Here is a 26,759-nt window from a genome sequence, read left to right on the forward strand (position 1 = left end):
ACGACAAAAAATAAGTAAAAAATTATAGCCTCATCTTTTTCCTTACAAATGACAAAAGAGTAAAGAATATGACATGATATTCTAGATCTTGATTTTATTAAGGACAGTTCTCTTAAATACCATGAATAAATGCATCCAGTGGAGTTCTCTTCTACTTGTTTCCAATTTTTTTTTTTTTTTTTTGGGGGAATGAATTAAATTTGGTCGTCTTTATTTTTTGATAAGAAGAGGAGCTTCCTCTGAAAGTGACAACAATTTAGTCTTCTTCTCTTCTTTTGCTTTCCCCCACATGAATCAAAGCTCCTCGGACTAAACTGCACCATTAGATGATTTTTCTCTACAAACAAGTGTGTTCCGAGATAAAGAGAATCGCCGAGAAAAGTCGCTCCCATGATCACTGATTCACTGCTATTAATATCGACAAAGGTCCAAATATAACCAGGTCCTTTATTACGTACGGCCCACAAATGAATTGTGTACTATCCTTTGGTGAAATATCCCCTACAAGACCAAAATTTATACAGAATTTATTTTAGTATATATAAAAGTTCTAGAAACTTAAAATTGTACGTACCTCGAGGTCCTCGACTAATATGCAAAACAATGTAATATCAAATCGAATGATCCATATGCTTGGGCTATTCTTTTCTGTTACGAGTCCCATTAACGAGGTGAAGATTGAAGCAAATACAAAATAGAAGAAAGAGACCGTGAATGCTGCTGGATATTCATTCATTATATGCGCGTGTCCAAATTCAAATCAATAAAAAATATAATATATATATAAGTAAAATTATTAGTAACAAAATTATTATTTTCTTTTATTCACTTTTCTATATAATTCTGTAAAAATGAGTAGATTACAAAGGCCTTAATTTTCCGGGTGCTTTAAATGGATAATAGTTTTTATCCTTGACGCTTCCGCAACGTCAAATTTGCAGAAACAAAATAAAATTGTACTATGTACGAACAAAAACAAAATGAATTAATATATATGCATTGTACCTGGAAGATGAAAGCAACAGAAAGGAGAGTGTCTTTGATGGCTAGAAGACATCCAATCGGAGTTTGATGATAATAACGCCGGAGAAAGCTGACGGAGTTGTGGACACGAAGGAGAAACGACGGTGAAGACACGTAAACCGTGGTAGAGCACCACCACAAGTGCACCAATCAGTGATACAATTGTCCCCACCATTTTGGCTACACCGCTCCTTTCTTTGAACTTTTTTCATAAATTAATATGGGTGTTATTATTTAAATCAATGCATTCCACAAAATATTTTGGCATCCGAGTCTTCGGAAAAAGATATCTACATAGCTCGAATAAATATAATCTTTGAATGATAGTCCCATCAAATGATGGAAACAAGAGTGTCACAGTTATGTACCGAAATACTAAAACTATGCATGTATATTCTAAAAGTAACTTTTTTCTGCGTAGATTCCATTTTTTCTTTTGTTTAAATTTGGTCGTCGTTTTGGTTCAGTAGAAGAGGGGTTTTCTCTTTTTCTGAAAGTGACAATAACCGAGTATTCTCTTCGTTTGCTTTCCCCCACATCACAGCGTAAAACCCTAACGTTATCAAAACTCCTCCGATCAAACTGCAACAAAAAAGCACAAAACCGAAGATGATTAGTGTTTTTTTTTTTGGTTCTTTACAAATAAGTGAATCAAGACTATTAATAAATATACCATCCAAGATAGATAGAATCGCCTAGAAAAATCGCGCTCATAACCACTGCTATTAGAATCGACAACGGCTTAAATATCGCTAAGTAAAGAGGTCCTTTGTAACGCACTGTCCATGAATGAATCACGTAGTATACTGGAGTGAATATTCCCTGAAATGTTTTTACAAGAAAACCATATATGTTAAGATGAAAACGGAGAAAGTTTGATTCAAATTATAAAATCTTTAAATAAAGCGTACCATAGTTACAATGCTTATCAAAGTAATATCAAATCGAATGATCCAAATGCTTGAATTCTCGACTGCGAGTCCAGTCAACGAGGTTAAGATTGAAACACATAGAGTATAGAAAAAGGAGACTGTAAATGCTGCTGGATACTCAGTCATTATATGTGCCTGCCAAAAATCATTGCATAATAAAACATTGAAATAAATTGATGTTTGATATAAGATAAACGGATTAATCATTAGTTAAATATTCAACTTTCATAATTCCAATGGCTATGTATGTACTTCTATAGACTATTTTTTTTTCTTGATACGGATCATCTTTCCCATATACAAACAAATTTTCCATTATGCATGAGAATCTAAAATGATACCTGTAAGATGAAAGAAGCAGAAACGAAAATGTCTTTAATGGTAAGAAGACATCCACCGATGATCCAGTCGGAATTCGAAGATGATAACGGCGGAGATATCCGACGGTGGTTTTTATACGGCGGAGAAGATGCGAGGAAGACACGTGGACCGTGGTAGAGAACCACCACAAGTGCGCCTACTAATGACAATATTGTCCCCATCACTTTGGCTACACTGCTCCTTTCTTTGAAAGATACTTTTTCCATTCTTTTTTTTTTTCACAAATTAAAAATGATTATGTCATGTTTTATTCCAATTAGTTCAAAACCATATATTTTTGTTCTCTTTTCGAAATGCCAAGTAACAAAAGAAAAAGGAAACCCTGGCTGCCAAATATGAAAGAAAGACCGATAAATACGCATCTTGTCTAATAATGCAAGCACCTTTAATTTATTAGGGATGGGACCAACGTACTTGCTAAGAGTTAACCACAAATTATGATCGTGATATTTTTTTGTCTCATTGATCGTGATTGTGCGATAATAATCTTACCATCTTACCGAACCTGAATAAATGTATGCTTTAAAAGGGAGAAGAAAAAAATAAACGTAGGCATTAATGAAAACCCAATTAGGAAAAACTTGGTTTGCTAAATATATCGAAGTTCAATATAGTGATCAAGTACAAAAACCAACATGATCTAATTTCAATAAATTTAAGTTGTCAAGCTACATATATAAAGTCATCGGAGAAGATTGAGTTAATTGATCTAAGTTAAAAAAAAAAAAAATCCCCCCTTGTTATATATGGACCCATCAACTAGAATAATGAAGATCTAAAAAAGTTGTTTTAAACTACAAAACAGTCTCTCATGATTAAGAAAATGGTAAAGAGAAGGATACAGTTGATAAACCTGAAGATAACGGCGAGGATGAAGGTAAGAGCCGGAGTGATATTGCTAATGGCGGATGCTAAGGTTGGGTTGCTGTATTTAATGCCTATGTATCCCGTAATCACATACATTGATCTGTTCATCATATTTATTTTTCAGCCAAATATTAATTAGACGAAACAAAAACATAATTTGTATATTATCAACACTTAAGTGGAAGATAATTCCATATTCAAAATTGGAAAAAGAAGAAGAATAATTGTGTAGCTAATTAGATTTACCCTAATAGTCCAAGAAGACCTATCTTGCACAGAATTGAGAAACTCAATGGAGGAAGTGATCTTGACCTGGAAAAAAAAAAACAAATCAAATGAAAATTCACAAAAAAGAAAAGATAACCAATGGTCCAGAGATTAAAGTTAGTAGAAATTAACCTATTGGATAAGAATGGAGAAGGAAGAAGGAGAAGAGAAGCAAGAAGATAAGAATAGCCGAGAAAAGCGTAAGAGTTGAGTCCCTTTGAAGTAGCTGCTTTAAACAGAGTATTCATTCCGACAATACCGGTTTCCGACACAAGCATCGCCGTCAAGAACATGGCCTCTGTACACCAGAGACTAATGGCTCCGGTCATTTTTGGAATCGATAGAAAGCTTAGAGTGGAATGAGAGTCCGTAATTTATTATCTCTTTGTTTCTTTTCTTTGTGTTATGACTAAAAAAGAAAGTGCCTTTTTGTGGTCCAAAATTATCTTTTTATTGGCTTTCAAATTTCGAATGGACGAATTGAATACGCGAGTCTACAACATTTTCGGAAGAAATACGCTCCAATTTCCCAATCAAACAAAGAGGTTATTAAGATAGAAAATGAAACTATAATGAGATAGCTCATTTAGAGCTTTATTTACTACATGCATGAAAATAAAAGAAATGAGAATATTAATTGAAGGACACCAAACTTAGTAATGCTTTGAATGACGATATCATACAATAAGACTATAAGAGGACAACTTTCAAAGTTACCTTACATTAATGTTCTTAACACATGAGTCCCTACTTGGCAAGAAGCCAAGAACCCTAGTTATATGGGCTTTTGGACACATCATAAACATAGTATTCAATTCCTTTTTCTTTTTTTGAATGAACATAATATCAAGTTTTTGTGGATGCTTTAGAAAATAGTTCCGCTAGAAATCAAATTTGTGACAAGTGTACTATTCGAATGCAAAACTCACCTCTGATCAAAATCAGTGAGTTACAAAAATAACCCGAGAATTTCAGCCTGATCAGAAACACATAAGCTTTCTGATATCGTTGTTTTTGACAAAATTAGACGAAATGGTATTTCTCCTCATTTTCTCTCAGAAAAAGGCACTTCATATATTAGGTAAAGATAACATTAAATTTATCCACACATCTTAATAAAACTTAGTTTGGTATTTTAACATCCTAGCTCATAGAAATGATCCTAATGATTGTGAACTGTACGTGTGTTTCATTGAATTGTGAGGGAAGTAAATATAATAATATTCTTGAGATCTTATATACTATGAACTGTACGAGCTACTTGAGATCTTCAACGGATGGTACTACCCCGTGCGGATCAACCACAATTCAGATAAACTTTTATTCTTATTTTTGTGAATGCATGTGGATAAACTAACGGGACTGTGACGTGAAAGCAGTAGACATGTACATATTCACAAGAGCCATATGAGTCCATTTACAGCAAAACCCTAAACTTCCCATTTATTTTTGAAAACAACAAAAAAAATAGTTAAAAATAAAATAAAATCAGTTCGACACGAACAATCCGTCTTGCGGGTTTTTATAGAGTTTTATGGTGTTTTATAAAGCTTTTTGGATTTTTTATATAATCCCACCCCGTGGTACTTACTGATTTACCGTTGCACAGCTGGTTCGACAAGTATATAGATTGGTCCGGACCATTGGATGAGGCTAAACCGCTAAAGCCAAAAACATTTGTGTATATATGAAATATGGACATCAAAACCTTGAAAACGAATTGTTGCTACACCAGATCAATATATTTTAACAATGTTAGACTTGTTTCTCTGCGGCGTAATTCGTCAAAAGTGGAACTCTCCTCGAATGAGATGATGTTGTCGCAGACGCATAAGCGTCGATATCCGCCTTCTCTTCCTTTGCTTTCCCCCACATAACTGTGTAGAAACCGACTGATATCAAAGTTCCACCAATCACACTGCCAAATTAACAAAGAATATTAATTGAATGTGAATAATACTAAGTAGATTTTGAGATTTTGAACTCTTATTTTTCACCTTCCCAAGTAGAGAGAATCGCCTAGAAAAATCGCGCCTAGTACCACGGCGGTTAATATAGATAAAGGCCTGAACATTGCTAGGAACAATGGCCCTTTGTGTCGGACCGTCCATGACTCGACCACATACCCCGTCGAATTTACCATCCCCTATAATATAAACATTTTCAACAAAATAAGCTTGCTTAACTAATAATCTTCTTTCTTTTGAATACTTATTTAAAACTACAGAGAAACATATGATCCATACCGTTGCAACGATGCATATCAACATTATTTTGGATCTCATAATCCACGCGCTCGGATTGTTCTCCTCCGCAAAAATACTAACAAACGCACAAGAGATCGAAACACATACATTGTGGGAAAGTGCCAAGGCAAACTCTGATGGATATTCCCTCATTATATGCGTCTAACCACCATCAAAAATGTTAAAAAGGAAAATATAAATATATATTAAAGTTTGTGAATACATACATGTATGAATTATGATCAAAGTGTTATTTATACCTGAATGATGTAAGATACGGCGATTAGAGTGTATTCAAGGGCTAAGAAACCACCGCCGATAACCCAATTAGAATTCGACGGTGACGATGGAGGCGGCGAGAGAGGCTGAGGAATATAAACGGACGGCTGAGATGCGGCGAAGATGATGGGACCATGGTAAAGAGTGGCTACGAGTGCACCAGCTATCGAAACTATTGTGCCCACTACTTTGGCTAAGCTGCTATTATTCTTTATAGATACCTTCTCCATTCTTTCAATACCAAAAAAAATAAAAAAATATACCAAACCGAATAACCGGAAATGTGGTAAACCAAATCAAAATCAGAATTCGATTCAGAATATTTAGATAAACCGGATAAGAGAAGAAGAGTTACCCGAAGAGAAGGGCAAAGAGGAAAGTGAAAGCAGGAGTGAGATTGCTCATAGCTGAAGCCAAAGTAGGAGAACTATATTTGATTCCTGTGTAACCTAACATCAAATACACACACCTTCTCTCATTTTTTTTGCCCAACAAGAAGAGTAATGATGATTAGTAATTAGTCAACAACAAACAGCAAATCTAAAATCGGAGATTGAAGATGAAACCAGACAAGAAGAGATCTTTCTTACCCAAGTAGCCCAAGAAGTCCCATTTTACAGAGTACTGAGAATTTCAATGGTGGAAGAGATCTTGACCTGAGAATTAATTTCACAGATTTTGGAAATTGGAGGATGAAGAAGAATCTAGAGAGAAAAGAAAGAGGGACCTGTGAGTGAGGAAAGGAGAAGGAAGGAGAAGAAGAGCTCCGATTCCGTAAGAATAGACGAGGAAGACGTAAGAGCTCATTCCCTTTGAGCTCGCCGCTTTGAACAGAGTATTCATTCCGACGTCAGACACTACAACCGCCACCATCGCCGCCATGATTCCGCCGTCTCTCTGACACAATCTCCCAGCCATCGTTGTCTCTTCGTTTTGTTTCGAAGATCTGTCTGAATTCAGAACTCTGTCCGTGAGGGTTTGACCAATGTACGAGACTATGATCGACGGAGATTTTCTTCTGCCTTCTCCATTTCAACTATTTTTTTTTTTAATGTAATTTAATGATTTTTTTTTTAAAAAAAGAACTTAATGGAATTTGACTGGTTTTCAATTAATCTTCTGTAAAAAAATGGATATAGAAATGCAGGACAACTTCATCACACTAGTGCTTAAATTAAAAACACAAAAAATATACTAACTATCTCACCAGAGTCAGTCTTACTCATGGATATTAGAATCATTCTTGTGCCTAAATATGTAACAGACTAAGATAAGTTTTAATAAAAGACTTGATATCTAGATTATGAAATTGTGATTAGAAATAACTTGATTCCTAAAATTGAAGATCACATTTTCGTCAAATAAATTACATTCATATACGAAAATTTCACACAAATATTATATATATATAGAGAGAGCTATCTTGACGGGTTGATGACATTTAGACATGTTCATCGTTCTTGTAACTTTGCAAGAGAGGAGCCTTCTGCGAGCCCGATGGAGAGTCGAGGTCAGCCTCGTCGGCATCCTCGTGGCTAGTCTTGTTTTCGTCTTCGACCATGGCTACTTCCTTGGCTTTGCCCCACATCACCGTGTAAAACCCTATTGTTATTACCGTTGCCCCGATCAAGCTGAGATCAACATTCAAGCACATAAATGGAAAGAAAATACTTTAAAAAAGATTAAAAAAAAAATAGAGATTTGATACATGAACCTTTTGTGATATGACTTGGTATACATTATATATATATATATATATATATGTATTTAACATAAAAACGAGTTCAAACTGATCTTAGACAACATGACAAAACTACTAGACTTGAATTTGATGTAAAGTGTGAGTTTTTTTTTTCACCTGCCAATGTAGAGGGAATCTCGGAGGAAGATCACGCCCATTGCAACGGCAATGGCAATCGACAAAGGCTTGAACATTGCAACAAATAAAGGCCCCTTGATTCGCAACGCCCATGTGTGGATAGTATTGTTTATGCAAGATCCAAAGAAACCCTAAACATAGAAGATATGCTCAGTAATTAACATATGCTTGTTTCAAGCTAGTTACACGCATATTTATATATCTAGGAAACACACACATGAAAATAAGTAGTTAGGTTCTAACCGAGCAAACGATTGACACTAAAGCTATATTAGGTTTTATCTTCCATACACTCGAGTCACTCCCTTCAGTGAACAATGTGATGAGCGCAGTCCAAAAGCTCACGCCTAAGCTATAATAGCAAACGACGGTAAACTCGGATGGATATTCTCTCATGATTTGAGTCTACAAAAAGAAGCAAAAATCAAAGGAATATGATTATATTTAAAAACAAGAAAAGATCAAGAAATATAAATATAATACTATATGCACATAGAGTTCATTTAGTGACTAGACCTGAACAATGTACCACAATGGAACCATGAAATACTCGACCGAGAGGAAAGCCGCGCCAATGATCCAATTATGGTTTGGTGACTGTGATCGCATAGAAACGGACGGTGGTGACATAGCGATCACGACAGGTCCATTGTAAAGAGTCACTATAAATGCTCCTCCTATGGAAACTACGGTTCCCAACATTTTAGCCACGCTGCTTGTCCTCTTGAAAGATACACTCTCCATCCTGCAATCAACAAACTCCAAAAAAATGTTCAAACAAAAATAAGTGATGCCTCATGGGCTGAAAATTAAGGGCTAAAATACAATTCATGGGCCGAGGGTAATTAAGGAAATTGATAGTGTAAAAGGAATATATAAGAGGATAATAAACCTGAAAAGGACGGCGAGCAAGAAGGTAAACGCAGGAGTGAGGTTGCTGATTGCAGAAGCAAGTGTTGGAGAGCTATAATTTATCCCTGTGTATCCCATTATGTTCGAGCAGCATCTATATTATTTAAGACAATTTTTATTTATCAATCTATCTAACAAAATATAATGTATTCCGGTTATTACGAAGATGAAAGCAACCCCTCCAGAAAATAAATTATTACGAAGAAAATAAATAAATAAAAACACAATGAGGTTAGTTTTTTTTTTTTTTTGGAGGGTAATGAGGTTAGATTTTTGCAGTAAAGTTTGCAGCTTTTGGAAGCAACTTTTAGCCAAGTGTCTCTAAGATTGGGTAAGAAAAACCTGAGAATCTAAAGAACTCTGATGCAATATTCTCATCTTTTCCGGATCGTACCTGACCCGAAATGAAGAAGCTTTCGGGTAATCAAAGCTCAAATCAGACATGTGGTATTATTGCATTAAAATTGAAGAAATGGAAAAAATGAAACTTTACCCAATTAACCCTAGAAGCACGATTTTGTAGAGGATTGAGAAATTCATCGGAGGAAGCGTTCGTGATCTGTCAAATAAACAAGAACCCATTACTCTATTTCAACGAAAGGCGAAACATTTAGCTCAAATTCGTAAAGATCGGATCAATTTTAAGCAGGGGAGAAAGATAAAACTCTAACCTGAAGGAGAAGAAAGGAGAAGGGAGGAGAAGAAGAGCAGCAAGACCGTAAGAGTAGACGATGAAGACATGGAAGCTCATGCCTTGCAAAGTCGCTGCCTTGAACAGAGTGTTTAAGCCAACGTTCGCACATTCCATTATTACCAGCGCCGTTACCGGCAACACCTCTCTCTGAAAGTATTTTCGCGCCATCCTCTCTTTGTCTCTACTCTCTCTGTCTCTCTGTTACTTGTAGATGTGGAGATTCGGAGAAGTGATTTTTCCTTAAACGGAGTAAGATGAAAGATGAGAAACAGAGCCGTTCTGTTCTTTTTATTTGGGGAAAAAAAAAAGAAGAAAATAGTGTGAGTGGGTGAAAGTTAGATTTTCAGCAAATGTGTAGTACTTGTAAGAGATGTGAAGCAGACAAAAAAGGCCATGTAACATGCTTGACAATACAATGTTTTTTTCTTATGACATATATAGATGGAATTTACTCGGGTCCATTTTTTTGGTCAAGCAATGTCAAGAATTAAAAGTTCATGTATATCACGTTCATTGGTCAAGAAATAATTTTCTACTGTTTTCTGAAACCACTAAACTTTGTACCGCTTCCCTAAAGTTTAGACAGATTAATTACTCTAATATATAAGATTTAAGTACTTTTTTTGTACAAAGAAAGATTCTTCTTCCAAATCATTTAAATTCATTATTTTGGTCAATAACTTGAGAATTCAGTTTTTCATATACGCTATTAAAAATATATAGAGTGTTGAATTATACAACCCTTGAACTGGACATCCTTTAATGTATCGATGAGTTTTAAACTCCATAAAATATAAATTATTACTAGCGTGTGGATTAGAGTTTTCGGGAATTTTAGAAACTACAAGTGGTCATAAATTTACAGTTATCACATTTCTTAAGATATTAAATAATGTTTGGCAAAAAAGAGATTAAATAATATATATGTTTTTAAGTAACATATAAAGCGGTTAGAATTTTTTAAAGGAAATAATAGCGGTAAGAGAAGACAAAAAAGGTGAAAATATAACACTATAATATGATAGAATAGTTAAAAACGTTAATTTTTTGTTAAGTTAAATCTTAATAAATTCGTTAATTCTTGTCATTTGTAACGAAAATAGCCAGCATATGATAATATCCCTAATAACCGATGTGGACATGTGGTAAGAGGTTACTTATACCAATCAAAGCTTATAGGATTATATCATAATCACAAAAAGTAACCAAGTCCTAACTAATAGGCTAATAGCTGTTATAAATTTATAATTGAATACCAAAACACATGGTTTTGGCCGTTCTTCTATAATATAATGCATGCATCTTCCACACGCCATAAAATAAGACATAGTTAGCTATCACTAAATATTAATAGAGTCAAATAAAAAAAGAATTCCAATTGAATAATATGAAACTGAAAATACCAATGAAACAAATAAAATAACTAACTAGAACTATAATAATGATTTGGTTTAAGGCATTTTTTTTGGTTTTCATGTTACTTCTTCTATTTTTTAGAGATTTTTTTTCTGGCTATTGGTCTGGACTTGAATATTGTATTCTTTATTCTCTTTCATATTTATAATTAGTCAAAATTCAAAAACTACCGTTTTCTAAATAAAATAGCCGAATTTAAACAGATGAACAACATTTCATTGATTCAATTCATGCTTCTTTGATTTATGTTTAAGTTTTTTAGTGAATTCAAAATTATATATATTAGCAGCCTGACAAACAACATATACAAGAACATTTGGGAATGGCTTTTACGTCAGTCATAGAGGAAAATATGAAAATCTAGAAGAAACAGTATACAAGTAGTCGTGATGCGCTTGTGTTTGTGTAATCAACTTGGTAGAAAAACTACGGCGTAAGATATCAGTTAGTGATAAGAGTTTTTGCCCCACAAGTAAAATAAAGGAATACAAAACTTTTTTTATTCGATGATTGAAAACGACTTCGAAAAAAAGATCATAGAAAAGAACCATTCACAACAATATGCCACATTATTGTCTGTCTGTCGTACCCAGTTCTTGTCACTGGATGATAATTTTTTTATTGTTCAACGGCAGTAATTATCATACATTTGTACTATATTGCTAAATAATAAACACATGTAGTATTCTCAGGAAAAAAGCCTATTACTGATGACAATGGTCAATGATCTTTATGATGATGATGATGACATAGCGAGAAAGAGTAAACGTAGCATTGTGAAAGAAAGCAATCTCTACACACAAAAAGGGACAGGAAAAATTGCAAAGATCTTATAGAAAATTAAACTAACACAAAGCTTTTTTAGAAACTATCCAGCATCCGGTGAGGAACAGGAGAATTGATGATCTGCAAGATCTTAACAATCTCCGCCATTGTAGGCCGATTCGAAGGTATCTGAGAAGTACAGACAAGAGCAAGTTTCAGAACAGGCAAAACCTCATCCTCAGAATATTCTTCCTCCATTACAGGATCAATACACTCCAACACATTCCCTTGTTCCAACAGAACTCGAACATGGTCGCTAAGTATCACAAAGCTGTCTTCACCGTACTCCACGGGTCTCCGACCAGTCACGAGTTCGAGTATCAAAACCCCAAACCCGTAAACATCGCATTTCTCGTTGGCTCTTAAGTTCTGACACTCTAATTCAGGCGCTACGTAACCTAAAGCGTTCTGAAACCTGTTGTTGTTCATCGTGTTCCCGTCTTGTGTTGTTAGAAGACGAGAGAGTCCGAAATCAGAGATTTTCGGATTGTATTTTTCGTCGAGGAGGATGTTGGTCGGTTTCAGGTTGAAGTGGACTGTTGTTGGACGCAATGTGTGATGGAGATACTCGAGTCCTTTGGCTAAACCAAGGATGATTCTGTATCTTGCGTCCCAAGAAAGAGGCGGTGTTGAGGGTTCTCTTTCGTGTAACTTGGACTGCAAGTTACCGTTTGGGATGTATTCCGATACCAAAAGCTGCATCTCTGGTGTCCATAAATACCCTTTGATCAACACTAGATTAGGGTGCTTCGCTTTCGCCAAGATCCGAACTTCTCGATCGAAATCTTCTAGGTTTTGAATGATTGGCGATGGGACGAGTTTCTTAACTGCCAAGTTTCTCCCCTGTTCCCCTAAAGGTGCCTTGTATACTGTTCCAAAGACTCCTTCACCGATTCTTGAAGCTTTATTGAGAAGAGACTCGGGGTTTCTTGCGAACTCTTGAGACGAAGACGAAGAACGCGATGATCTTGAGTTTAACAGAACAAGTTTACCGGCCACTAAGCTTCTTCCCGATCTCGAAGACCCCGAGAAAATACTCTCCAGCGCGTTGTCTACAAACGCAAGCCGTCTTCTCACAGACGCGTTAAGCAGCGTTATGATTATGACTCCAGAGAAGATGAGTATTGCAGCTGATATAGCTACAATCACTGAAACACTAAGGAACATTCCACGGTGGAACTTTCTGGAGCCATTGCTTTCTTGGTTTGTAGGCATTCCCTCGTTGTTATTCCCCTTCCCGTAGGAGTTGGGATCGATGACAAGAGGCTTTGGGACATTCAATGTGCAAGGTCCTCTTAACAATGGTGAACAAATGCCTAGGTTTCCTTGAAGAGCACTCTGGTCTAAGCTCTGGAACACACCTCCCAAGGGTAACCTTCCGATGATTCGGTTAAACGATATGTTAACCAATAACAGATTCTGCAAGTCACCGAGCTCTTTTGGTATTTCGCCGCTAAGTTTGTTGACTTCTAGCTTTAGAATCTTGAGCTGTTGTAAGTTTGAAAGTGATCTTGGAATTGGACCGGTAAGATTGTTATGAGACAAACTCCTGCAAAAGGAAGCTTATGATTAAAATGAGGAAACATTGCGCTTCAGGGATATATAAGAGATATATAGAGACTTACAGCAATTTAAGAGAAGAGCAGTTTCCAATTCCTTCCGGTATAGAACCGGTTAGTGAGTTACCATCTAATTGAAGGATCTGTAGACTCTGAGAAGCGCAAATATCAGCTGGAACTGAACCAATCAAAGCGCTGTTCCTGAGATCCAAGACTGTAAGATTTTGTAGAAACTCGATTTCAGGAGGAACTCTTGTGTTGAAGTTGTTCCATGACAAATTGAGGTATCTTAGGTGGTTGAATAAGCCTACTTCACCAGGTATGTTTCCACTGAGACTATTGCGAGACAGATCGAGCCTTACGAGTGACTCAAAGAGTCTGCTTGAGCCTCTCGGAACCGAACCGGTCAAACTGTTACCGGAAAAATCCATTTCTTGAAGACCAAGATCAAACAAACCATCGGGAATGTTACCGGAGAAGCCGTTGCCTTTGAGCTGAAGAATCATAAGCTCTTTGCAGGATTCCAAAGATTCCGGAATCTCGCCAGAGAGTTTGTTGTTAGAAAAGATTAGATCCTTTAGAGACCTCAAGTTTCCAATTGAAGAAGGAAGCTTTCCGGTTAACTCATTGCTGGAGAAATCCAAGTGTACTAAACCGGTCATGTCACCAATCCAAGCCGGAAACTCACCGGAGAGCAAATTGTTGGATAAATCAAGATGATTTAGAGATCTCAGCTTCTGAAGAGTGCTCGGAAATTCTCCGGAGAAACGATTGAAACTCAAATCAACTCTGTTTAAGTGAGGACAGAGTCCAATATCTGAAGGTAATGATCCTGAGAACTGATTCCCCTGTAATTGCAACTCTTTCAAGTTATGCAGCGAGAGTATCCCCAATGGTATCGATCCAGAGAGAGTGTTTAACGATAGATCTAATGTTCTTAGCCTCTCAAGTCTCCAGAATCCGGAAATGAAATTTGGGTTTCCGGAAAAACGGTTGCTTGAGAGATTCAGACTGTTCAAAACAGAGCATCGAAACAGAGTACTAGGGATTTGACCTTCGAGATTGTTGTGAGACAGAGAGAGATGCCTAAGAGATGAACAGTTGTTGAAGAAATCATCAGAGAGCCTGCCGGAGAACGAGTTTCCGGTTAAGTCGAGGTATCTCAAGGAGCTTCTTGAACCGAGAGAAGATGGGATTTGACCGGAGAGATTGTTGTGGCTAAGATCCAGCTTCTGGAGATCGTTGTTGTTTGAGAGATCGATGATGCTTCCCGTGAAGTTGTTGTTGGAAAGTGAGAGTACCTTTAAATGTTGAAGCTTTTGGATTCCACGGCCGATTTTTCCGGTTAAGGCTAAACCATCGAGAGAAAGCTCGGTGACTCGAGATGTTTTGGGATTGCATTTGACGTAGCTCCATGAGCAAGGAGAGTCATCGTCTTCGTTCCAAGACTCGAGGTGTGAAGATGGGTCATTGAGGTCTGATTTGAAGACGATGAGACCCAAGACGTCGTCGTTTAGCTGGATTGAGTCAATATCACCATTGGTAAATGATATCAATGTCATTGCCAGAAACAGAGTACATGAGATCCATTTTCTTCTGTGATCGCCCATTATGATGGATTCAAGAAATCTCTCTCTCTTGCTGGGTTGAGAGATAAAGCTGATTTGGTACGGGAAGAGAGAGAGAGTAGAAGAATTATAGCATTTTGATGATAAAGAGCGAAGAGAGAGAGAGAAAGAGAAGAGTTGAGTATTGTGCCAATGAGAAGAAACTCGAAGTGTTTGTGAGTGTAAGATTCTGAAATTAGCTAGAAGACAATGACTAGATCGAGTTACATAGAATCCCTAAGGCCAAATGGACCACATGTTCTGCTCCGGTCTAACCAAAAATGTCCGGTTTATTCGATTTTCTCTGAGTGGATGTGTCTTCACGTGTTACATAGTAAAATAAGTCAGACCATTAACTAATAGCATCTTACGAGGTTTTGGGTGGTAAACTGGTAATTGTTTTAAACACCTAAAATGATATAAAGTTAAACAAACGGAGCCTAACAATTTTAAACAACTAAACACAAATCACAACCATCTAACAAAAAAGAAGACCAATTGGAAACGTAATTGTCATTTTGTGAACTGAATTTAGTTAGTGATTTTATTGTTTGTATATTGTATTCTTAAAATATGGAACCATAATATGTACCACGCTATATATGTAAAGCAAGCTTATATGACAAAAAAAGTTTAGATAATATTTTGGATGTCCACATATATAACAAGAACATGCTATAAAATAATAAATCATATGTCAAGCAATGTTTAAGTCATATAAGTACAAATGTCCAAATCATAATTTTTTTCATTTTGTTTACTTGAATATGGAAACTCACTGTCATTTAAAAAAAAAATTAAATCATTCATATTGGTATAAATACTCTTTACATAATGATTTGTAAACTGAAATCCAAACTAAAATAATGTTTACAACCGGTCAATTGAATGTAAGTAAAGATATACAATTGCCCCGACTTGCACGTAATAATAGAGTGAAAAGCCATATCACGAGAAAAGGAAGATATGAGAAAAAAAGAAAGGGTATGGTCAATAGGGATAGAGAGCTATGAAGTGAGAATGCAAATAAAATATGATGAAATAAAAGAAAAAAAAGGAAGAAGAAAAGAACAAAAATAGGGCTTGGTGCCATTAGAACAAGAAAGACTCGTGACTGACAAAGTTATGTGTAAAAATCCACCGCACAATTAGCTTATCTGTCTTTTTGTCCCGACACTCTCTCTCGTCCCCGCTCTCAATTAGATTCAAATTACGAACTACACTTAAGTTTTTTAAAGATTAAACCCTATTAATCTTATTATTAAGGGACATTGATATGTTTCTTGGTTAGAGACATTTCTTTTTGAAAACACCATTGACTATTATTTGTGATCGTGTTTAGTTTTGGTTACACTACATATTGTTTTGATTAGACAGTAAAATACAATATGCTTTATAGATAGAGAGACGCAACTAAAAAATAATCCTTATTGAGGAAACCGAAATGATATAATTAGCACTATAATTATAAATTATCAAATATTAACAATGTCTTTTAAGAAAATTATATTAAAAACAAGGGCAAAAATCATAATAATAATTGTTGAATCCGATCATATGTTCACGTATTTACTATTTAGTTATCGCTTTCCATTAATATTATATTCTTGTATTTAGTATTTAGTGATCGTGTCAATTCTATTTTGTAATTATTTTAAGATGCCATCGTTACACAATAATAGCAAACAGTGCCGATAAGATATTGAAGATTGAAGATGGTGTCTGATGCTTGGGAACGGACCACGTTCTCAAATCTTGGTCGTTTTTCAATAATTATTGTTTTACCCATTTCAAGATATTCTTTTTGGCACATAGTCTTATAAGAATGGGAAGCTCATTTATTTTCTTTCAAATTTGAACTTCGAAGAACAATGTGTAAGTGTAATTTTATATGAACCCTAAGATATTTAAAAGCATTTAGATTAATCACATAATCATAGATGTGAATTAAAGGGTAGCCCAAACTTTTGTAACATTTCATTGTTCTTAAACTTGGTTCTTAACGTAAAAAATTTCTTCTATACATTACTACACTACAATTTTCTACGCGTTTTATTTTCACACTATATATATTAAAAATTATTTTTTAAAAGTTCTATCTGCATGTAGCCTAAAATGGTTTAAACTTCTCATATATCTTATACGAGTTGTGTCCGAGATATATGAAGTTTCGTGCAGAATTTTTAAAAAGGGCTTACTAATCAATGTAAACAAAAGTTTCACACACTGTACATAGGACAAATACATAAGTTGCTCATGAAAATTCAAAGTACCCAAAATCTTATATATAAAAGTTGCTCAACTTTCTCCATATAATTGACACATCAGCATTGGATAGGTTAACACCTGTCTTTAAATTTTAATTAATAAATTTTAATATTAAAATTTAAAACACTTAAAGAATATGAAAAGTTTGTTTTATTAATTGACTCTTAATTAAAATTTATATTAATGTTAAACAAAAATTTATGTTATAACTAATTAAAATATTGATAGATATGTATTTAATTTTTATATAATTGTAGATTACTTAATAATATTTAGATTACTTAATAATATTCAAGATGTATTTTAAATTAATTTTTAAAAATTATTTATAATAAAATACTGACAAGTAACAAATGAAATGATGATTATATTAATTTTATTTTTTTAATTAATTGACTATCAATTAATATTTCTGTAAATGTTAAACAAAAATTTATGTTATAACTAATTAAAAATATTGAATGATATTTATTAATCTTAATATAACTTTAAATTATTAAATAATATTCAATATGTATTAATATTTTATAATTTTTTAAAATAAAATATTAACAAGTAAGTAAGTAACAAGTGATGATTATATTAATTTTTATAAAAATATAAAAAAAATTAAAAATTTTGAAAAGAAAAACCCGCACGTTACGTGCGGATATTCACCTAGTTTAAATAATTTGGGAACCCGTAACTAATTTTGTATTGCAATGCCTCAAACATAGCTCTTTTGTATCGATGGAGTTATGTATCTATGATTAATGAAGATGTAAAAATATATTTTCTTGAGAAGCAAAGGGAAAAAACCAATGGAGATGGTCAACGAATAAGCATGTTTGAAGTTTGATTCTCGATCTCTTCGCTAATTCTTTCTGCCGTTTCCCTTTTATTGTTTTCCACAAAACCAATTCAGCTTTAATACTATCTGCCTTTACAAAAGTTATACCTTCAAGATTCTATTCACATCATAATCATTTGTTAATTGTGTCAAATCAGTAACAAGAAAAAAAGAAGATTAAAACATCTCAAATCATACAATTTTACTCCCTACAATATAAATGTTAGTTTTTGCTTAGCTCTTCCTCTTTTTTCTCTTCAAGAAAGGCATAGCACTTAATCCTCCAGCTGAAGAATTCCCAATTTCAATCTCAACATTCTCTTCCAACGATGCATCGTCATCTTTTCCACGTTTACCTTTGTTTTTGTGTTCTTCATTCTCCGTCTTTAGCAGCTCCGCATCCATTGCATCATCTTCCTCACATGTTTCATCTTCATCAACACAGAATCCGCCACCGATCACTCTGTAATCATCTGTAGCATTATCTTCCAAATGAGCATCTCCAACCTCAGCTTCATCTGCACAGAACCCACCTCCCATTTGGATATAATCTTCAGAAGGACAATCGTTGATCGTTGTTGTTTCATTCTCTGTTCTTTCCGCAGAGACGTTTCCTACCCTGCCTTCGTCTTTGAGGAATTCATCATCTTCCAATTTCTCGCTAGGGGATTCTCCATTGCTTCTTGACTCGTCCAATTCATCATCTTCTTTCGCATCGTACTTCACAGGATTCCGAGATCGTGTTGACTGGAAATAACAGATAACAAAGTGAACCCACCACACTATCAATCAAAATCCACAATATGAAAGCTATATAAAAGGCTTACCCTTCGCACTTTTTGAGAACTGCCCGGTTCTGCATCATGAGGAGCCTGCAAATCAACTACCTTATCATCATCATCATCATCAGAACTGCCGTCTGAAAGCTCAGGGAGGATGTTTCTTCGGCCCCTTCCTCTTCCTCTTCCTCTTCCTCTTCCACGTCCTCTTTTCTGGGCTCTACCTCTGCCACTACTACTAGATGGTTTTTCTAAGCGACTCCTTTTGTTTTTCTCCTTCTCATCGACTATGTTTGAATCTTTCTCTGAAGTGTTATATTCAGTATCATGAGGAGCAGGTCTTTTCTCATTTTCATTTCTTGGACCTTCCTGTAGAGTATTATCAATCACTTCTGATGATAAACCTCCGCCAATTCCTTTGACAGCCTTTTTAATTCTTTTACTACGGATCTTTGCAAATCTTTCACTGAAGGAATAGAAAGCTTCCATCCGAAGTTGCGTCTTCATGGAAACAGAGGAAAAGGAAACGAAGTCATATATATATACACATTAATCATATCCATACGTAAAATAAAAGATTAAATGTAGATGAAGACCTCGCGTTTTTCATACTCCTTCAAGACAGGTAGTAGCAGATCATCTGTCTTCTTACTATTCCAACCAAACTTTTCCCAGCATAGCCTTCACCAAAACAAAAAACGATACTACACAATCAGAACTCAGGACAATGTTTCATAAAGTGCAAGTAGTTTTATGCAGAAACCATTTCCGTGGGCAAAATCATGCAACTTTCTCCGTGTTTCTATTTCAGATTCATTGAAACCCTTATCATGGCCTAGGTGGTTTCACAAAAATGTCAAGCTATGCCACATTTTTTGAAGGAAGCTAAAAGGTAAATGGAATTAGATTTTAAGTCCTCTTAGTTTGCAAACCTGGTACTGTACATATCTAATCTTGGTGAATTGTCTAGTTAAAAGACCACTTACTTTCTAAGAACTGAAAGATCAGGCTTGCCCCATGAGAAAAGCTCGGTTGACCGATCCACTTGTGGATTTAAGTAGGCTGAAGCAACAGCTTCACTAGGGAAAGTAGATGGAATATGCCAGTTCTTGCTGACCTTTCTCTGTAATTTTATATGGTAAATCAAATTAGTAGAAAGTTTAAGTCAATCTCTGATAAGTTGAACCATATCAAATACGTTTAGGAAAAATAGCAGTACATGCTTATCCATGAAGATTTTCTTTATTTCTTCTGAGTCATCAGCCGAGACACCTGAGCTGCTCCCTTTATTATCCACAGCGTCAGATCCACGCTTCTTTACGTTCGAACCTGTTTTTGCATCAGTCCTTCCTAAAATGGTTGGGTCAGGTGATTCAACCCATTCACGAAATTTCTGAAGCCCATCCTCCTCGGGAAACGCAGTCACCACTTCAATAGCGTTGACAATACCAATTCCACTGCATGTCAAAACGATTACGATATCAAGTACATAAAGAATGGGACTTTGACCCTGTTCATTTAAAAACTCTGCAAACCTGATTCCTTCTGTGTAATCACTTCCTAGCAGCATTGCCATGCGGATTATTTTATCTCTGCTCAAGCCAAGCTCCTTCTCAATGTCCTGAAAATCAGAAGAGTTTAGAGGTGTAATCACTAAAACTTTGAAAAGTGAACACAAAGGATTAGAGATGTAACTGGAATAGATCGATAAAAACAACTACCGACGCGACATAGCAACCTATTGCCAATAAAGGCACATGTATCAACCTACTATACAATCCAGAGGAAAGAACAGAAGTGCTAAGAAGTTATAACAAAAGAGCCAGAGACAATATGGGAGCTGATTAGAAATTGAAGAAGAAAATAAACTCATCGCAGCAAACAAATTATTTAAATCCAAAGTAAGAAAACAGAGTTCGAGGACGGCTATGGACACCTTCATAAAGTATGTCTCCACATATTTGCGATCATCAAATATATTTTTGTACACACTCCTAGCTCCAAACAAGAACACATCCGAATCGTCAGTGACAATGCCATCAACAAGGTCTGATTGTTCCATAAATGCACACTGTGCCTCTGCCTCCATGGGAGCTATGATGTATGGTAAGCCAAACATTTGGAGTAGCTCCTAAGGAAATCCAAAATCAACAAAACATTATAAGTTTGTTGTCATATCAAACAAAACAAAAACTAGTTTGCAAGACGATCGTATAGAGAAGAAAATGACTCTTGTATGTATTAAACGACATTAGGCAAACCTGGCATTCTGCAAACATCTCACTGCTGACAGATTCAGCATTCCGCTCAAGTTTCCTCTGTTCACCACCTAAACTTACATATTCTTGGTCGAGAACACGCATTTCCTCCTCTAAATTTGCTTCTGAAAATTCAACAGGTATGCCTTTCTCTTCTAAATCCGTTGAACTCTCAATATTGAAAGCGGGGTCGTTAGACTTAGTTTCTTGCCTTGATTCAGAAACAGGGCTCTGGGGTTTATCTCTACTATAATCTCTCTTATTATCCATAATGATTAAGTCATCATCAGCATTACCTTTTTCCACACTACCGCGAATAGATGTTTCACCCAAAAAACCAGTTCTCTCCGCATCAGCTATAGGTATCGCAGACACGTTCACAGATTCCCCACCAAAACTTACAAAACCGTCTTCATTATGCTGTTTAGCCATGGTGGACGGCATGCTGCTCTCACTAGCACTAGTAAATGCTTTCTCAGGTATGATAACTGACTTTACCAGTGGCATTTCGTTGCTCCCATCACGTCTAATTTTATCAGAGCTGAAAGAAGGGTGTGTACCAAATTGTTTGGTTGTCCCTCTCTGATTATCTATATTGTCCGTTACAGAAGTGTTGGACTGCTCATGTATAGAACCACTAGTTTTTAAGATTGTTATTCCGTCCAGACTTCCCTCTTCCCCAGCTTTACCAACGGTTTCACTAGAACACAGACTATCTTGAGTTGGCTTGTCAACAACTAGGTTTACCCCTACCGTTTGATTTTCTTCAAGAAGGATATCCCCGGATTCTTTATCATGTAAGTCAAGAAGACTTTTCTCGATAGCCTCCTGCAGATCAGCTTCTTCTTCCAGATAGCCTTTGGAGAGCTTTGTTACTGTATCATTCTCCATGGAGTTACTGGCATTTTTACAAGTACTTCCTTCCCTTGCTGCATCCTCCTCGGTACTAATATCCTCGGGGATATGCTGACTGCTTGAATTCACTTCGATCTTAGAGGCAACATTACTCTGTTCAGCAGGCATTTCTTCCCAATCACTGTCAGAAGCCCAAGACAAAGAATCTTCTTTAGGATCATTTTCTTTAGAACTAAGCGTCACTGGTCCTCCCGCTGCCAACTGAAGAAACATATCATCGTCATCACTGAGATCTTTCCCACCACCATCATGTTCAAATGATATCTCTATTGCAGATGGATTTAACAGCATGGAATCATCATTCTGGTCATCCAAATTCACATCATCACCGTTCTTATTAGGTAAATTTTCAAGAAACTGGTCCTCAGAAGGAAAACTTTCCCAGGCGCTGAATGTTTCATCATTGTTAGAACCAAAATCTGTTCTCTCCTTTTCTTTCATCAAATGTAAATTCCTCTGGATATCACGAGTCATTTGGATCCCCATGTGTCTATTCCTTATTCTTAAACGCCCCCTTTCATCGATATATACTTCAATATTTTCATCAGGATTTGTGGGTTCATCTTTGTCCAACTCAGTAGTAGCATCTGATTTATTCAGCGAAGAAACATGCTTAACAGGGACTGGCAAAGACTGTTGTGGCGTATTTTTCTGAATTTCATCGTTTCTTCCTTCTCTGGAAGACGCAAGTAATCTAGAACACATTAAAAATATCAGTCATATTCTCAAACGACAGAACCTATTTCTTCAGTAGACTTCAAACTGCAACTCACTCTTTATCACCAGAAAAGGAAGATGAGAAGATAAACTCTCTATTCGCTTCAGAAGCTATCCTAGAAGTTTGAACCCCACCGACAGCCCTTCCACCAGCAGTTCTCTGAACTTCGTTTATTTCTCGACGGAAAGCTACAGTTTTAAGATATGCTTCTATTTGCAGTTCAGAAAATTTTCCAGGGGCCTATACGGTCATAAAAGAAAGTAATAACTTCCATAGTCAGTGTTCCGTATCTCTTTCATATATAAAGATTCAAATACATAATGGAGCAGGAATGGGTCAGTGATTTATGTGACTCACCTTCTTGACCTTTTGGTACTTTTGCCGGTTTTCTGCCATCAATTTTTCTCTCATCTACAAGGAAGTCAATAATCAAATAAACTATAACGTTCATGAAATTCAACATGCTGCGAAGATATGCTGTCAATATAGTTAGTTACCTGAACAAGGAGATCAAGTTGCATGGATGGAGGAAGAGACGCCAAAACAGCTGGGTCGACATTCCCATCCATTGCTGGCTAGAAATGTACGCAAAATATTATTAGCAGATGAAGACGGTAAAGTATCAGATAACTCCTTTAAAAATATATATATACACAATTCTGTCATGATTGTTCATTAAAGAAATGAAGATTCACCAACTTAACTAAAAATCTTCAAATTAAAAAATTTCTATAACTTACCCAAGTTTATCTCCTGAATAATAGTGATCTTTAACTTAAGCATCAGTAACTAAAACAAGAGAAAGATGTAGTAGTACATAGATCACACATTACCAAAAGAATTTGCTCATCTTCTTCACTGCCCTCTTCCTCAGTTGGGATTTCTGCAGCTGAAGACGATGCTTTGTTAGTAAAATTTCCATCTTCTTCTGCTGCAAGGGATGCCGCCAATCTATATTAAACCAACACAGGAAAACATGAAATAACTACATGCAACTAAAAATCTTCAACCAATATCTCAATTACTGCTTACATCTCATCTAACTTTTCCTGATACTCCTTCGTCCGTGCTGGGGAATCTTGTTCAAGATTACTCTTCATTTTGTTATCTTGGCCATCCCCATCCAACAAAACTCCCTTTCCCTTGGGATCATACCTCTGTGAGTCACCCACAAAATAGGCATTTCATAAATCTCAGTAACCAAATGACATGCAAATTATTGAACAAAGACGGACGATGAAAGAATTGATAGATTAAGGATTGAACATAGAAATACCATGTCTGCTAAATTGATAAATTTACACCACGTCTGCTACTAAGTGTTAAGTCGCGTCAACTATTCTCAAGATTCTATAGTTATAACTACGAAAGATGCTAGACAAAGTACATGTGAAAGCAAAAGAAATAACATAAACTGGAAAAACATCACAACACAGCGTAAACAAATTTCCCAGCTTATAACTATTAATTACCGCAAGAAGCATGATTGAAGTCATAAAAAGGAACAAAATGAATATTAGCTGGACTCCGCCATTCTCTGACAAGCACAATCTAACTTCAAATTAGTTTGAGTTGGTCCGTGTAGAGAAATGAGAATCCTAGTGGCTAGTACCAACAAATCCTAACAACAACACAGTCTTAACTAATGAGCTAAAAAGTAAATACAAAACACCATTCCATGTTTAGTATTCACTTACCGTGTTCCCTTTGATGACACTATCAACACCATTTTCTCCAACCATAGATGCTGGAGATCTACATCAACTGAAGTCGTTAAAGCAATTCTACCAATTTCAATGAAATATATATAATTGTTAGCTTACATGTCATCTAGCTTTTCCTCCTGAAAACAACTGCTCCCCACATCGTCTTTCTTTGCAGAGTCTCGCAAAGGTTCTTGCACAGATTCGAAAGATACACGTTTCTTCTCTCCGGCACTAATATTCTGCTGCAGTCTTTGGTTCTTAAGATCTTTCGCTTGTTCCTTAAGCCTCATATCCTTGAGCTATAACAATCAATCCCAAAACCGAGCAAAGCAATTTACTCAAAACTAGATAAATCTCGTTAAACTTCTTATTTAAAACTATTAATTACTAAGAACAGACACGGACCCGATTAAGCAGCAATTTCTCAGCGGTTTTCCGGATTTTCGTCTGAGCGTTCTCTCGCTGACGACGACGAGCAATCACAGTTCGGCGTTTCAATGCTGGAGTGCCTCCGTCAAAAACGAACACCGGTTTAGTCTTCAGGAACAGAAGCTTGCAAATCCTCCGGAAAAAGCCGATCAAGTGAGCGTTCTGCACCATATCTCCCTTCTCGTCCCGCATCGCCTTTATAAACTGTACCATCCATATACTCGCATCTGAAATCGACGAGAAGCAACATCATTGATTCGTAAAGTGACAAACTAAAAATTAGAAATTAAGGACACTGGAAATGTCCAAGTGATCGCCGGAAATCGTACCGATGGCCAATCGTTTACCGGCTAGGGTTTCAACAGAGACGCGGCGACCAACGGGAGCGAGCAGCTCCCAAAGCCCTTGCACTCCCATATTTTGTCAGTTTCTTAATTTCTTCGCCGCCTGAGCAACGACTTTGCCGGTTATCGCTGCCGCCAAGAGCACTTTATACAGTAGACGGCCGATCTAAAGTTATACGACGTCGTTTAGAGGCGTAATATTTTGACCCAACGGTTACACATACAAATGGTCCAGGCCCGCTTTATGAGATAACTGGACCGGCTCAGTATTGGCCCATACAATGCGTCAAAATCTGTAGTCAACAAAATAGATATTTAATTTTTTTTTTTTAACAAAATAGATATTTAAGGTTTTGTAAATAGAAGATTTAAGAGATTGAAGGTCTCAAATGAACCAATGTGCTCAGTGCGTTTTCGTTCTGATCAAAGTACTGCCAACACCAATTGAGTTTGCTTGAATCTCTAATCCAATTTTAAACTTAAACCTTTCGACTCAAACGAAAACGGGCTAGGCAACGTGTGATGTTTAGCGGGTGGGTTTTTAAATCGTGTAACCGGGTCTCTAATGATCCGACCAACACGAAGGCAAAAACAATGAAGAATGGCCGACCAACAAAGAAAAGCAAGAACAAGAAAAAGCAAAAGAGAAAAAGCCAAAGTTTAGCAGAGCATAAAGGTAAATAGATGCTTCTATTCGTTTAAATCTTATATTTTATTTTTAATTATATTAAATTTAAAATAGATAATTTATTATGTCACTCATTTAAATTTCTGAATATTTTGAGATAAAAGTATTTCTTAAATTTTTGAATTTTTAAATTATGCAAACTATCTTTTTATTTTGTCTACAATTTTATAGTTTTAACCGCAAATTTTAAATTTTCTTCATTTTTAGAAAAGCATTAATTAGAAAAACTCATATTAATTATTAAAAATATATATTACATCCAACATACAACTCTTTTTTTCTTTGTCAATACCTACCATATATATTCAAACCCGATGAAATAAAATACATGTATATGCTATCAACAAAAAGAAATATTAAAAAAACCGAACTCATTTTGCCACATGTAAAATCAATCGAATGGAACCAAGTGGTCCAGGTGAATGTTTCAAATAGTGATATGAAAAGATCAAAGCAATTAATAATCGGTTGTTAACTGTAATATTTCTACTATATTGTTTTGGGTCAATAAATTTACTACTTTAAAAGTTGTGTACCAAACACGATGGAATTGAATCCTAACAAGGAACAATTCCAAACCGTCCATATAAAAATAGTCTAAATAAGGCAAAAGCTTTGCGGTACATCCCTTACAAATAGAGACATAAAGTTTGAATTATTTCATCTTATAACAAAAGAAATTAAGAGGGTAACAAATTTGATGTGTGTGACCGATTTTGTCCAACCAAAAAAAAAGATTGATGTGTGTGACCGTGGAAATGATGAGCGGCTAGAGTGACATTTTGTGGTATCTTGGTCATTTCAATATCCTGACAATAATTTTTTTTGCGCTTTCTGTTTTGTTTCTTTCAGTGTCAGTCTCCTCTGTTTGGTTCTTCTATATTTAAACAGCATATGTCCTCATCAGTTTAGCCAACTGAATAGTATTTGATTTCAAT

The 26,759-nt window shown here is 35.7% G+C and overlaps 6 protein-coding genes across 7 annotated transcripts; all 6 read right to left on the reverse strand.

The window, feature by feature from the left end:
• Positions 1-22: 22 nt before the first annotated feature.
• Positions 23-1,451, reverse strand: LOC112083386 (WAT1-related protein At3g28130-like). The gene is given in 6 exon segments (XM_024151095.1): positions 23-41; positions 346-479; positions 575-745; positions 1,006-1,054; positions 1,056-1,225; positions 1,431-1,451. Coding segments are annotated over 6 exon segments (564 nt in total).
• Positions 1,257-3,856, reverse strand: LOC18011614 (WAT1-related protein At3g28100). The gene is made up of 7 exons (XM_006395316.2): positions 3,603-3,856; positions 3,450-3,515; positions 3,190-3,303; positions 2,297-2,543; positions 1,935-2,090; positions 1,697-1,845; positions 1,257-1,605 (listed from the first exon to the last, which is right to left on the reverse strand). Exons 1-7 carry the CDS (start codon positions 3,797-3,799, stop codon positions 1,464-1,466), a joined length of 1,071 nt encoding a protein of 356 aa, XP_006395378.1. The 5' UTR covers positions 3,800-3,856; the 3' UTR covers positions 1,257-1,463.
• Positions 3,857-5,162: 1,306 nt separating this feature from the next.
• Positions 5,163-7,093, reverse strand: LOC18011615 (WAT1-related protein At5g40210). Its single transcript, XM_024151857.1, has 7 exons — positions 6,723-7,093; positions 6,586-6,651; positions 6,351-6,464; positions 5,977-6,226; positions 5,717-5,878; positions 5,468-5,616; positions 5,163-5,388 (listed from the first exon to the last, which is right to left on the reverse strand). Exons 1-7 carry the CDS (start codon positions 6,911-6,913, stop codon positions 5,226-5,228), a joined length of 1,095 nt encoding a protein of 364 aa, XP_024007625.1. The 5' UTR covers positions 6,914-7,093; the 3' UTR covers positions 5,163-5,225.
• A 183-nt stretch (positions 7,094-7,276) lies between these two features.
• On the reverse strand, positions 7,277-9,857 carry LOC18011804 (WAT1-related protein At3g28050). The gene is made up of 7 exons (XM_006395318.2): positions 9,458-9,857; positions 9,280-9,345; positions 8,767-8,880; positions 8,391-8,619; positions 8,118-8,279; positions 7,854-8,005; positions 7,277-7,626 (listed from the first exon to the last, which is right to left on the reverse strand). The coding sequence occupies exons 1-7, from the start codon at positions 9,646-9,648 to the stop codon at positions 7,437-7,439; spliced, it is 1,104 nt and encodes a 367-aa protein (XP_006395380.1). The 5' UTR covers positions 9,649-9,857; the 3' UTR covers positions 7,277-7,436.
• Positions 9,858-11,594: 1,737 nt separating this feature from the next.
• LOC18011798 (probably inactive leucine-rich repeat receptor-like protein kinase At3g28040) lies at positions 11,595-15,021 on the reverse strand. The gene is made up of 2 exons (XM_006395319.2): positions 13,347-15,021; positions 11,595-13,270 (listed from the first exon to the last, which is right to left on the reverse strand). Exons 1-2 carry the CDS (start codon positions 14,888-14,890, stop codon positions 11,758-11,760), a joined length of 3,057 nt encoding a protein of 1,018 aa, XP_006395381.1. The 5' UTR covers positions 14,891-15,021; the 3' UTR covers positions 11,595-11,757.
• A 3,197-nt stretch (positions 15,022-18,218) lies between these two features.
• Positions 18,219-25,255, reverse strand: LOC18011799 (DNA repair protein UVH3). 2 transcript variants are annotated; one of them, XM_024151074.1, is made up of 17 exons: positions 25,119-25,255; positions 24,766-25,016; positions 24,478-24,659; positions 24,352-24,409; positions 23,687-23,811; positions 23,488-23,605; positions 23,152-23,229; positions 23,012-23,065; positions 22,710-22,894; positions 21,025-22,630; positions 20,700-20,894; positions 20,299-20,384; positions 19,983-20,220; positions 19,750-19,886; positions 19,360-19,444; positions 18,812-19,264; positions 18,219-18,731 (listed from the first exon to the last, which is right to left on the reverse strand). In XM_024151074.1, the coding sequence occupies exons 1-17, from the start codon at positions 25,204-25,206 to the stop codon at positions 18,219-18,221; spliced, it is 4,452 nt and encodes a 1,483-aa protein (XP_024006842.1). In that variant the 5' UTR covers positions 25,207-25,255. The 2 variants fall into 2 exon arrangements, with proteins under 2 accessions (XP_024006842.1, XP_024006843.1); XM_024151075.1 differs by lacking the exons at positions 23,687-23,811; positions 24,352-24,409; positions 24,478-24,659; positions 24,766-25,016; positions 25,119-25,255 and having other exon boundaries at positions 23,152-23,225.
• Positions 25,256-26,759: the final 1,504 nt, after the last annotated feature.

The sequence above is a fragment of the Eutrema salsugineum genome, unplaced genomic scaffold, assembly GCF_000478725.1.
Source record: "Eutrema salsugineum unplaced genomic scaffold, Eutsalg1_0 scaffold_6, whole genome shotgun sequence".
Lineage (NCBI taxonomy): Eukaryota > Viridiplantae > Streptophyta > Magnoliopsida > Brassicales > Brassicaceae > Eutrema > Eutrema salsugineum.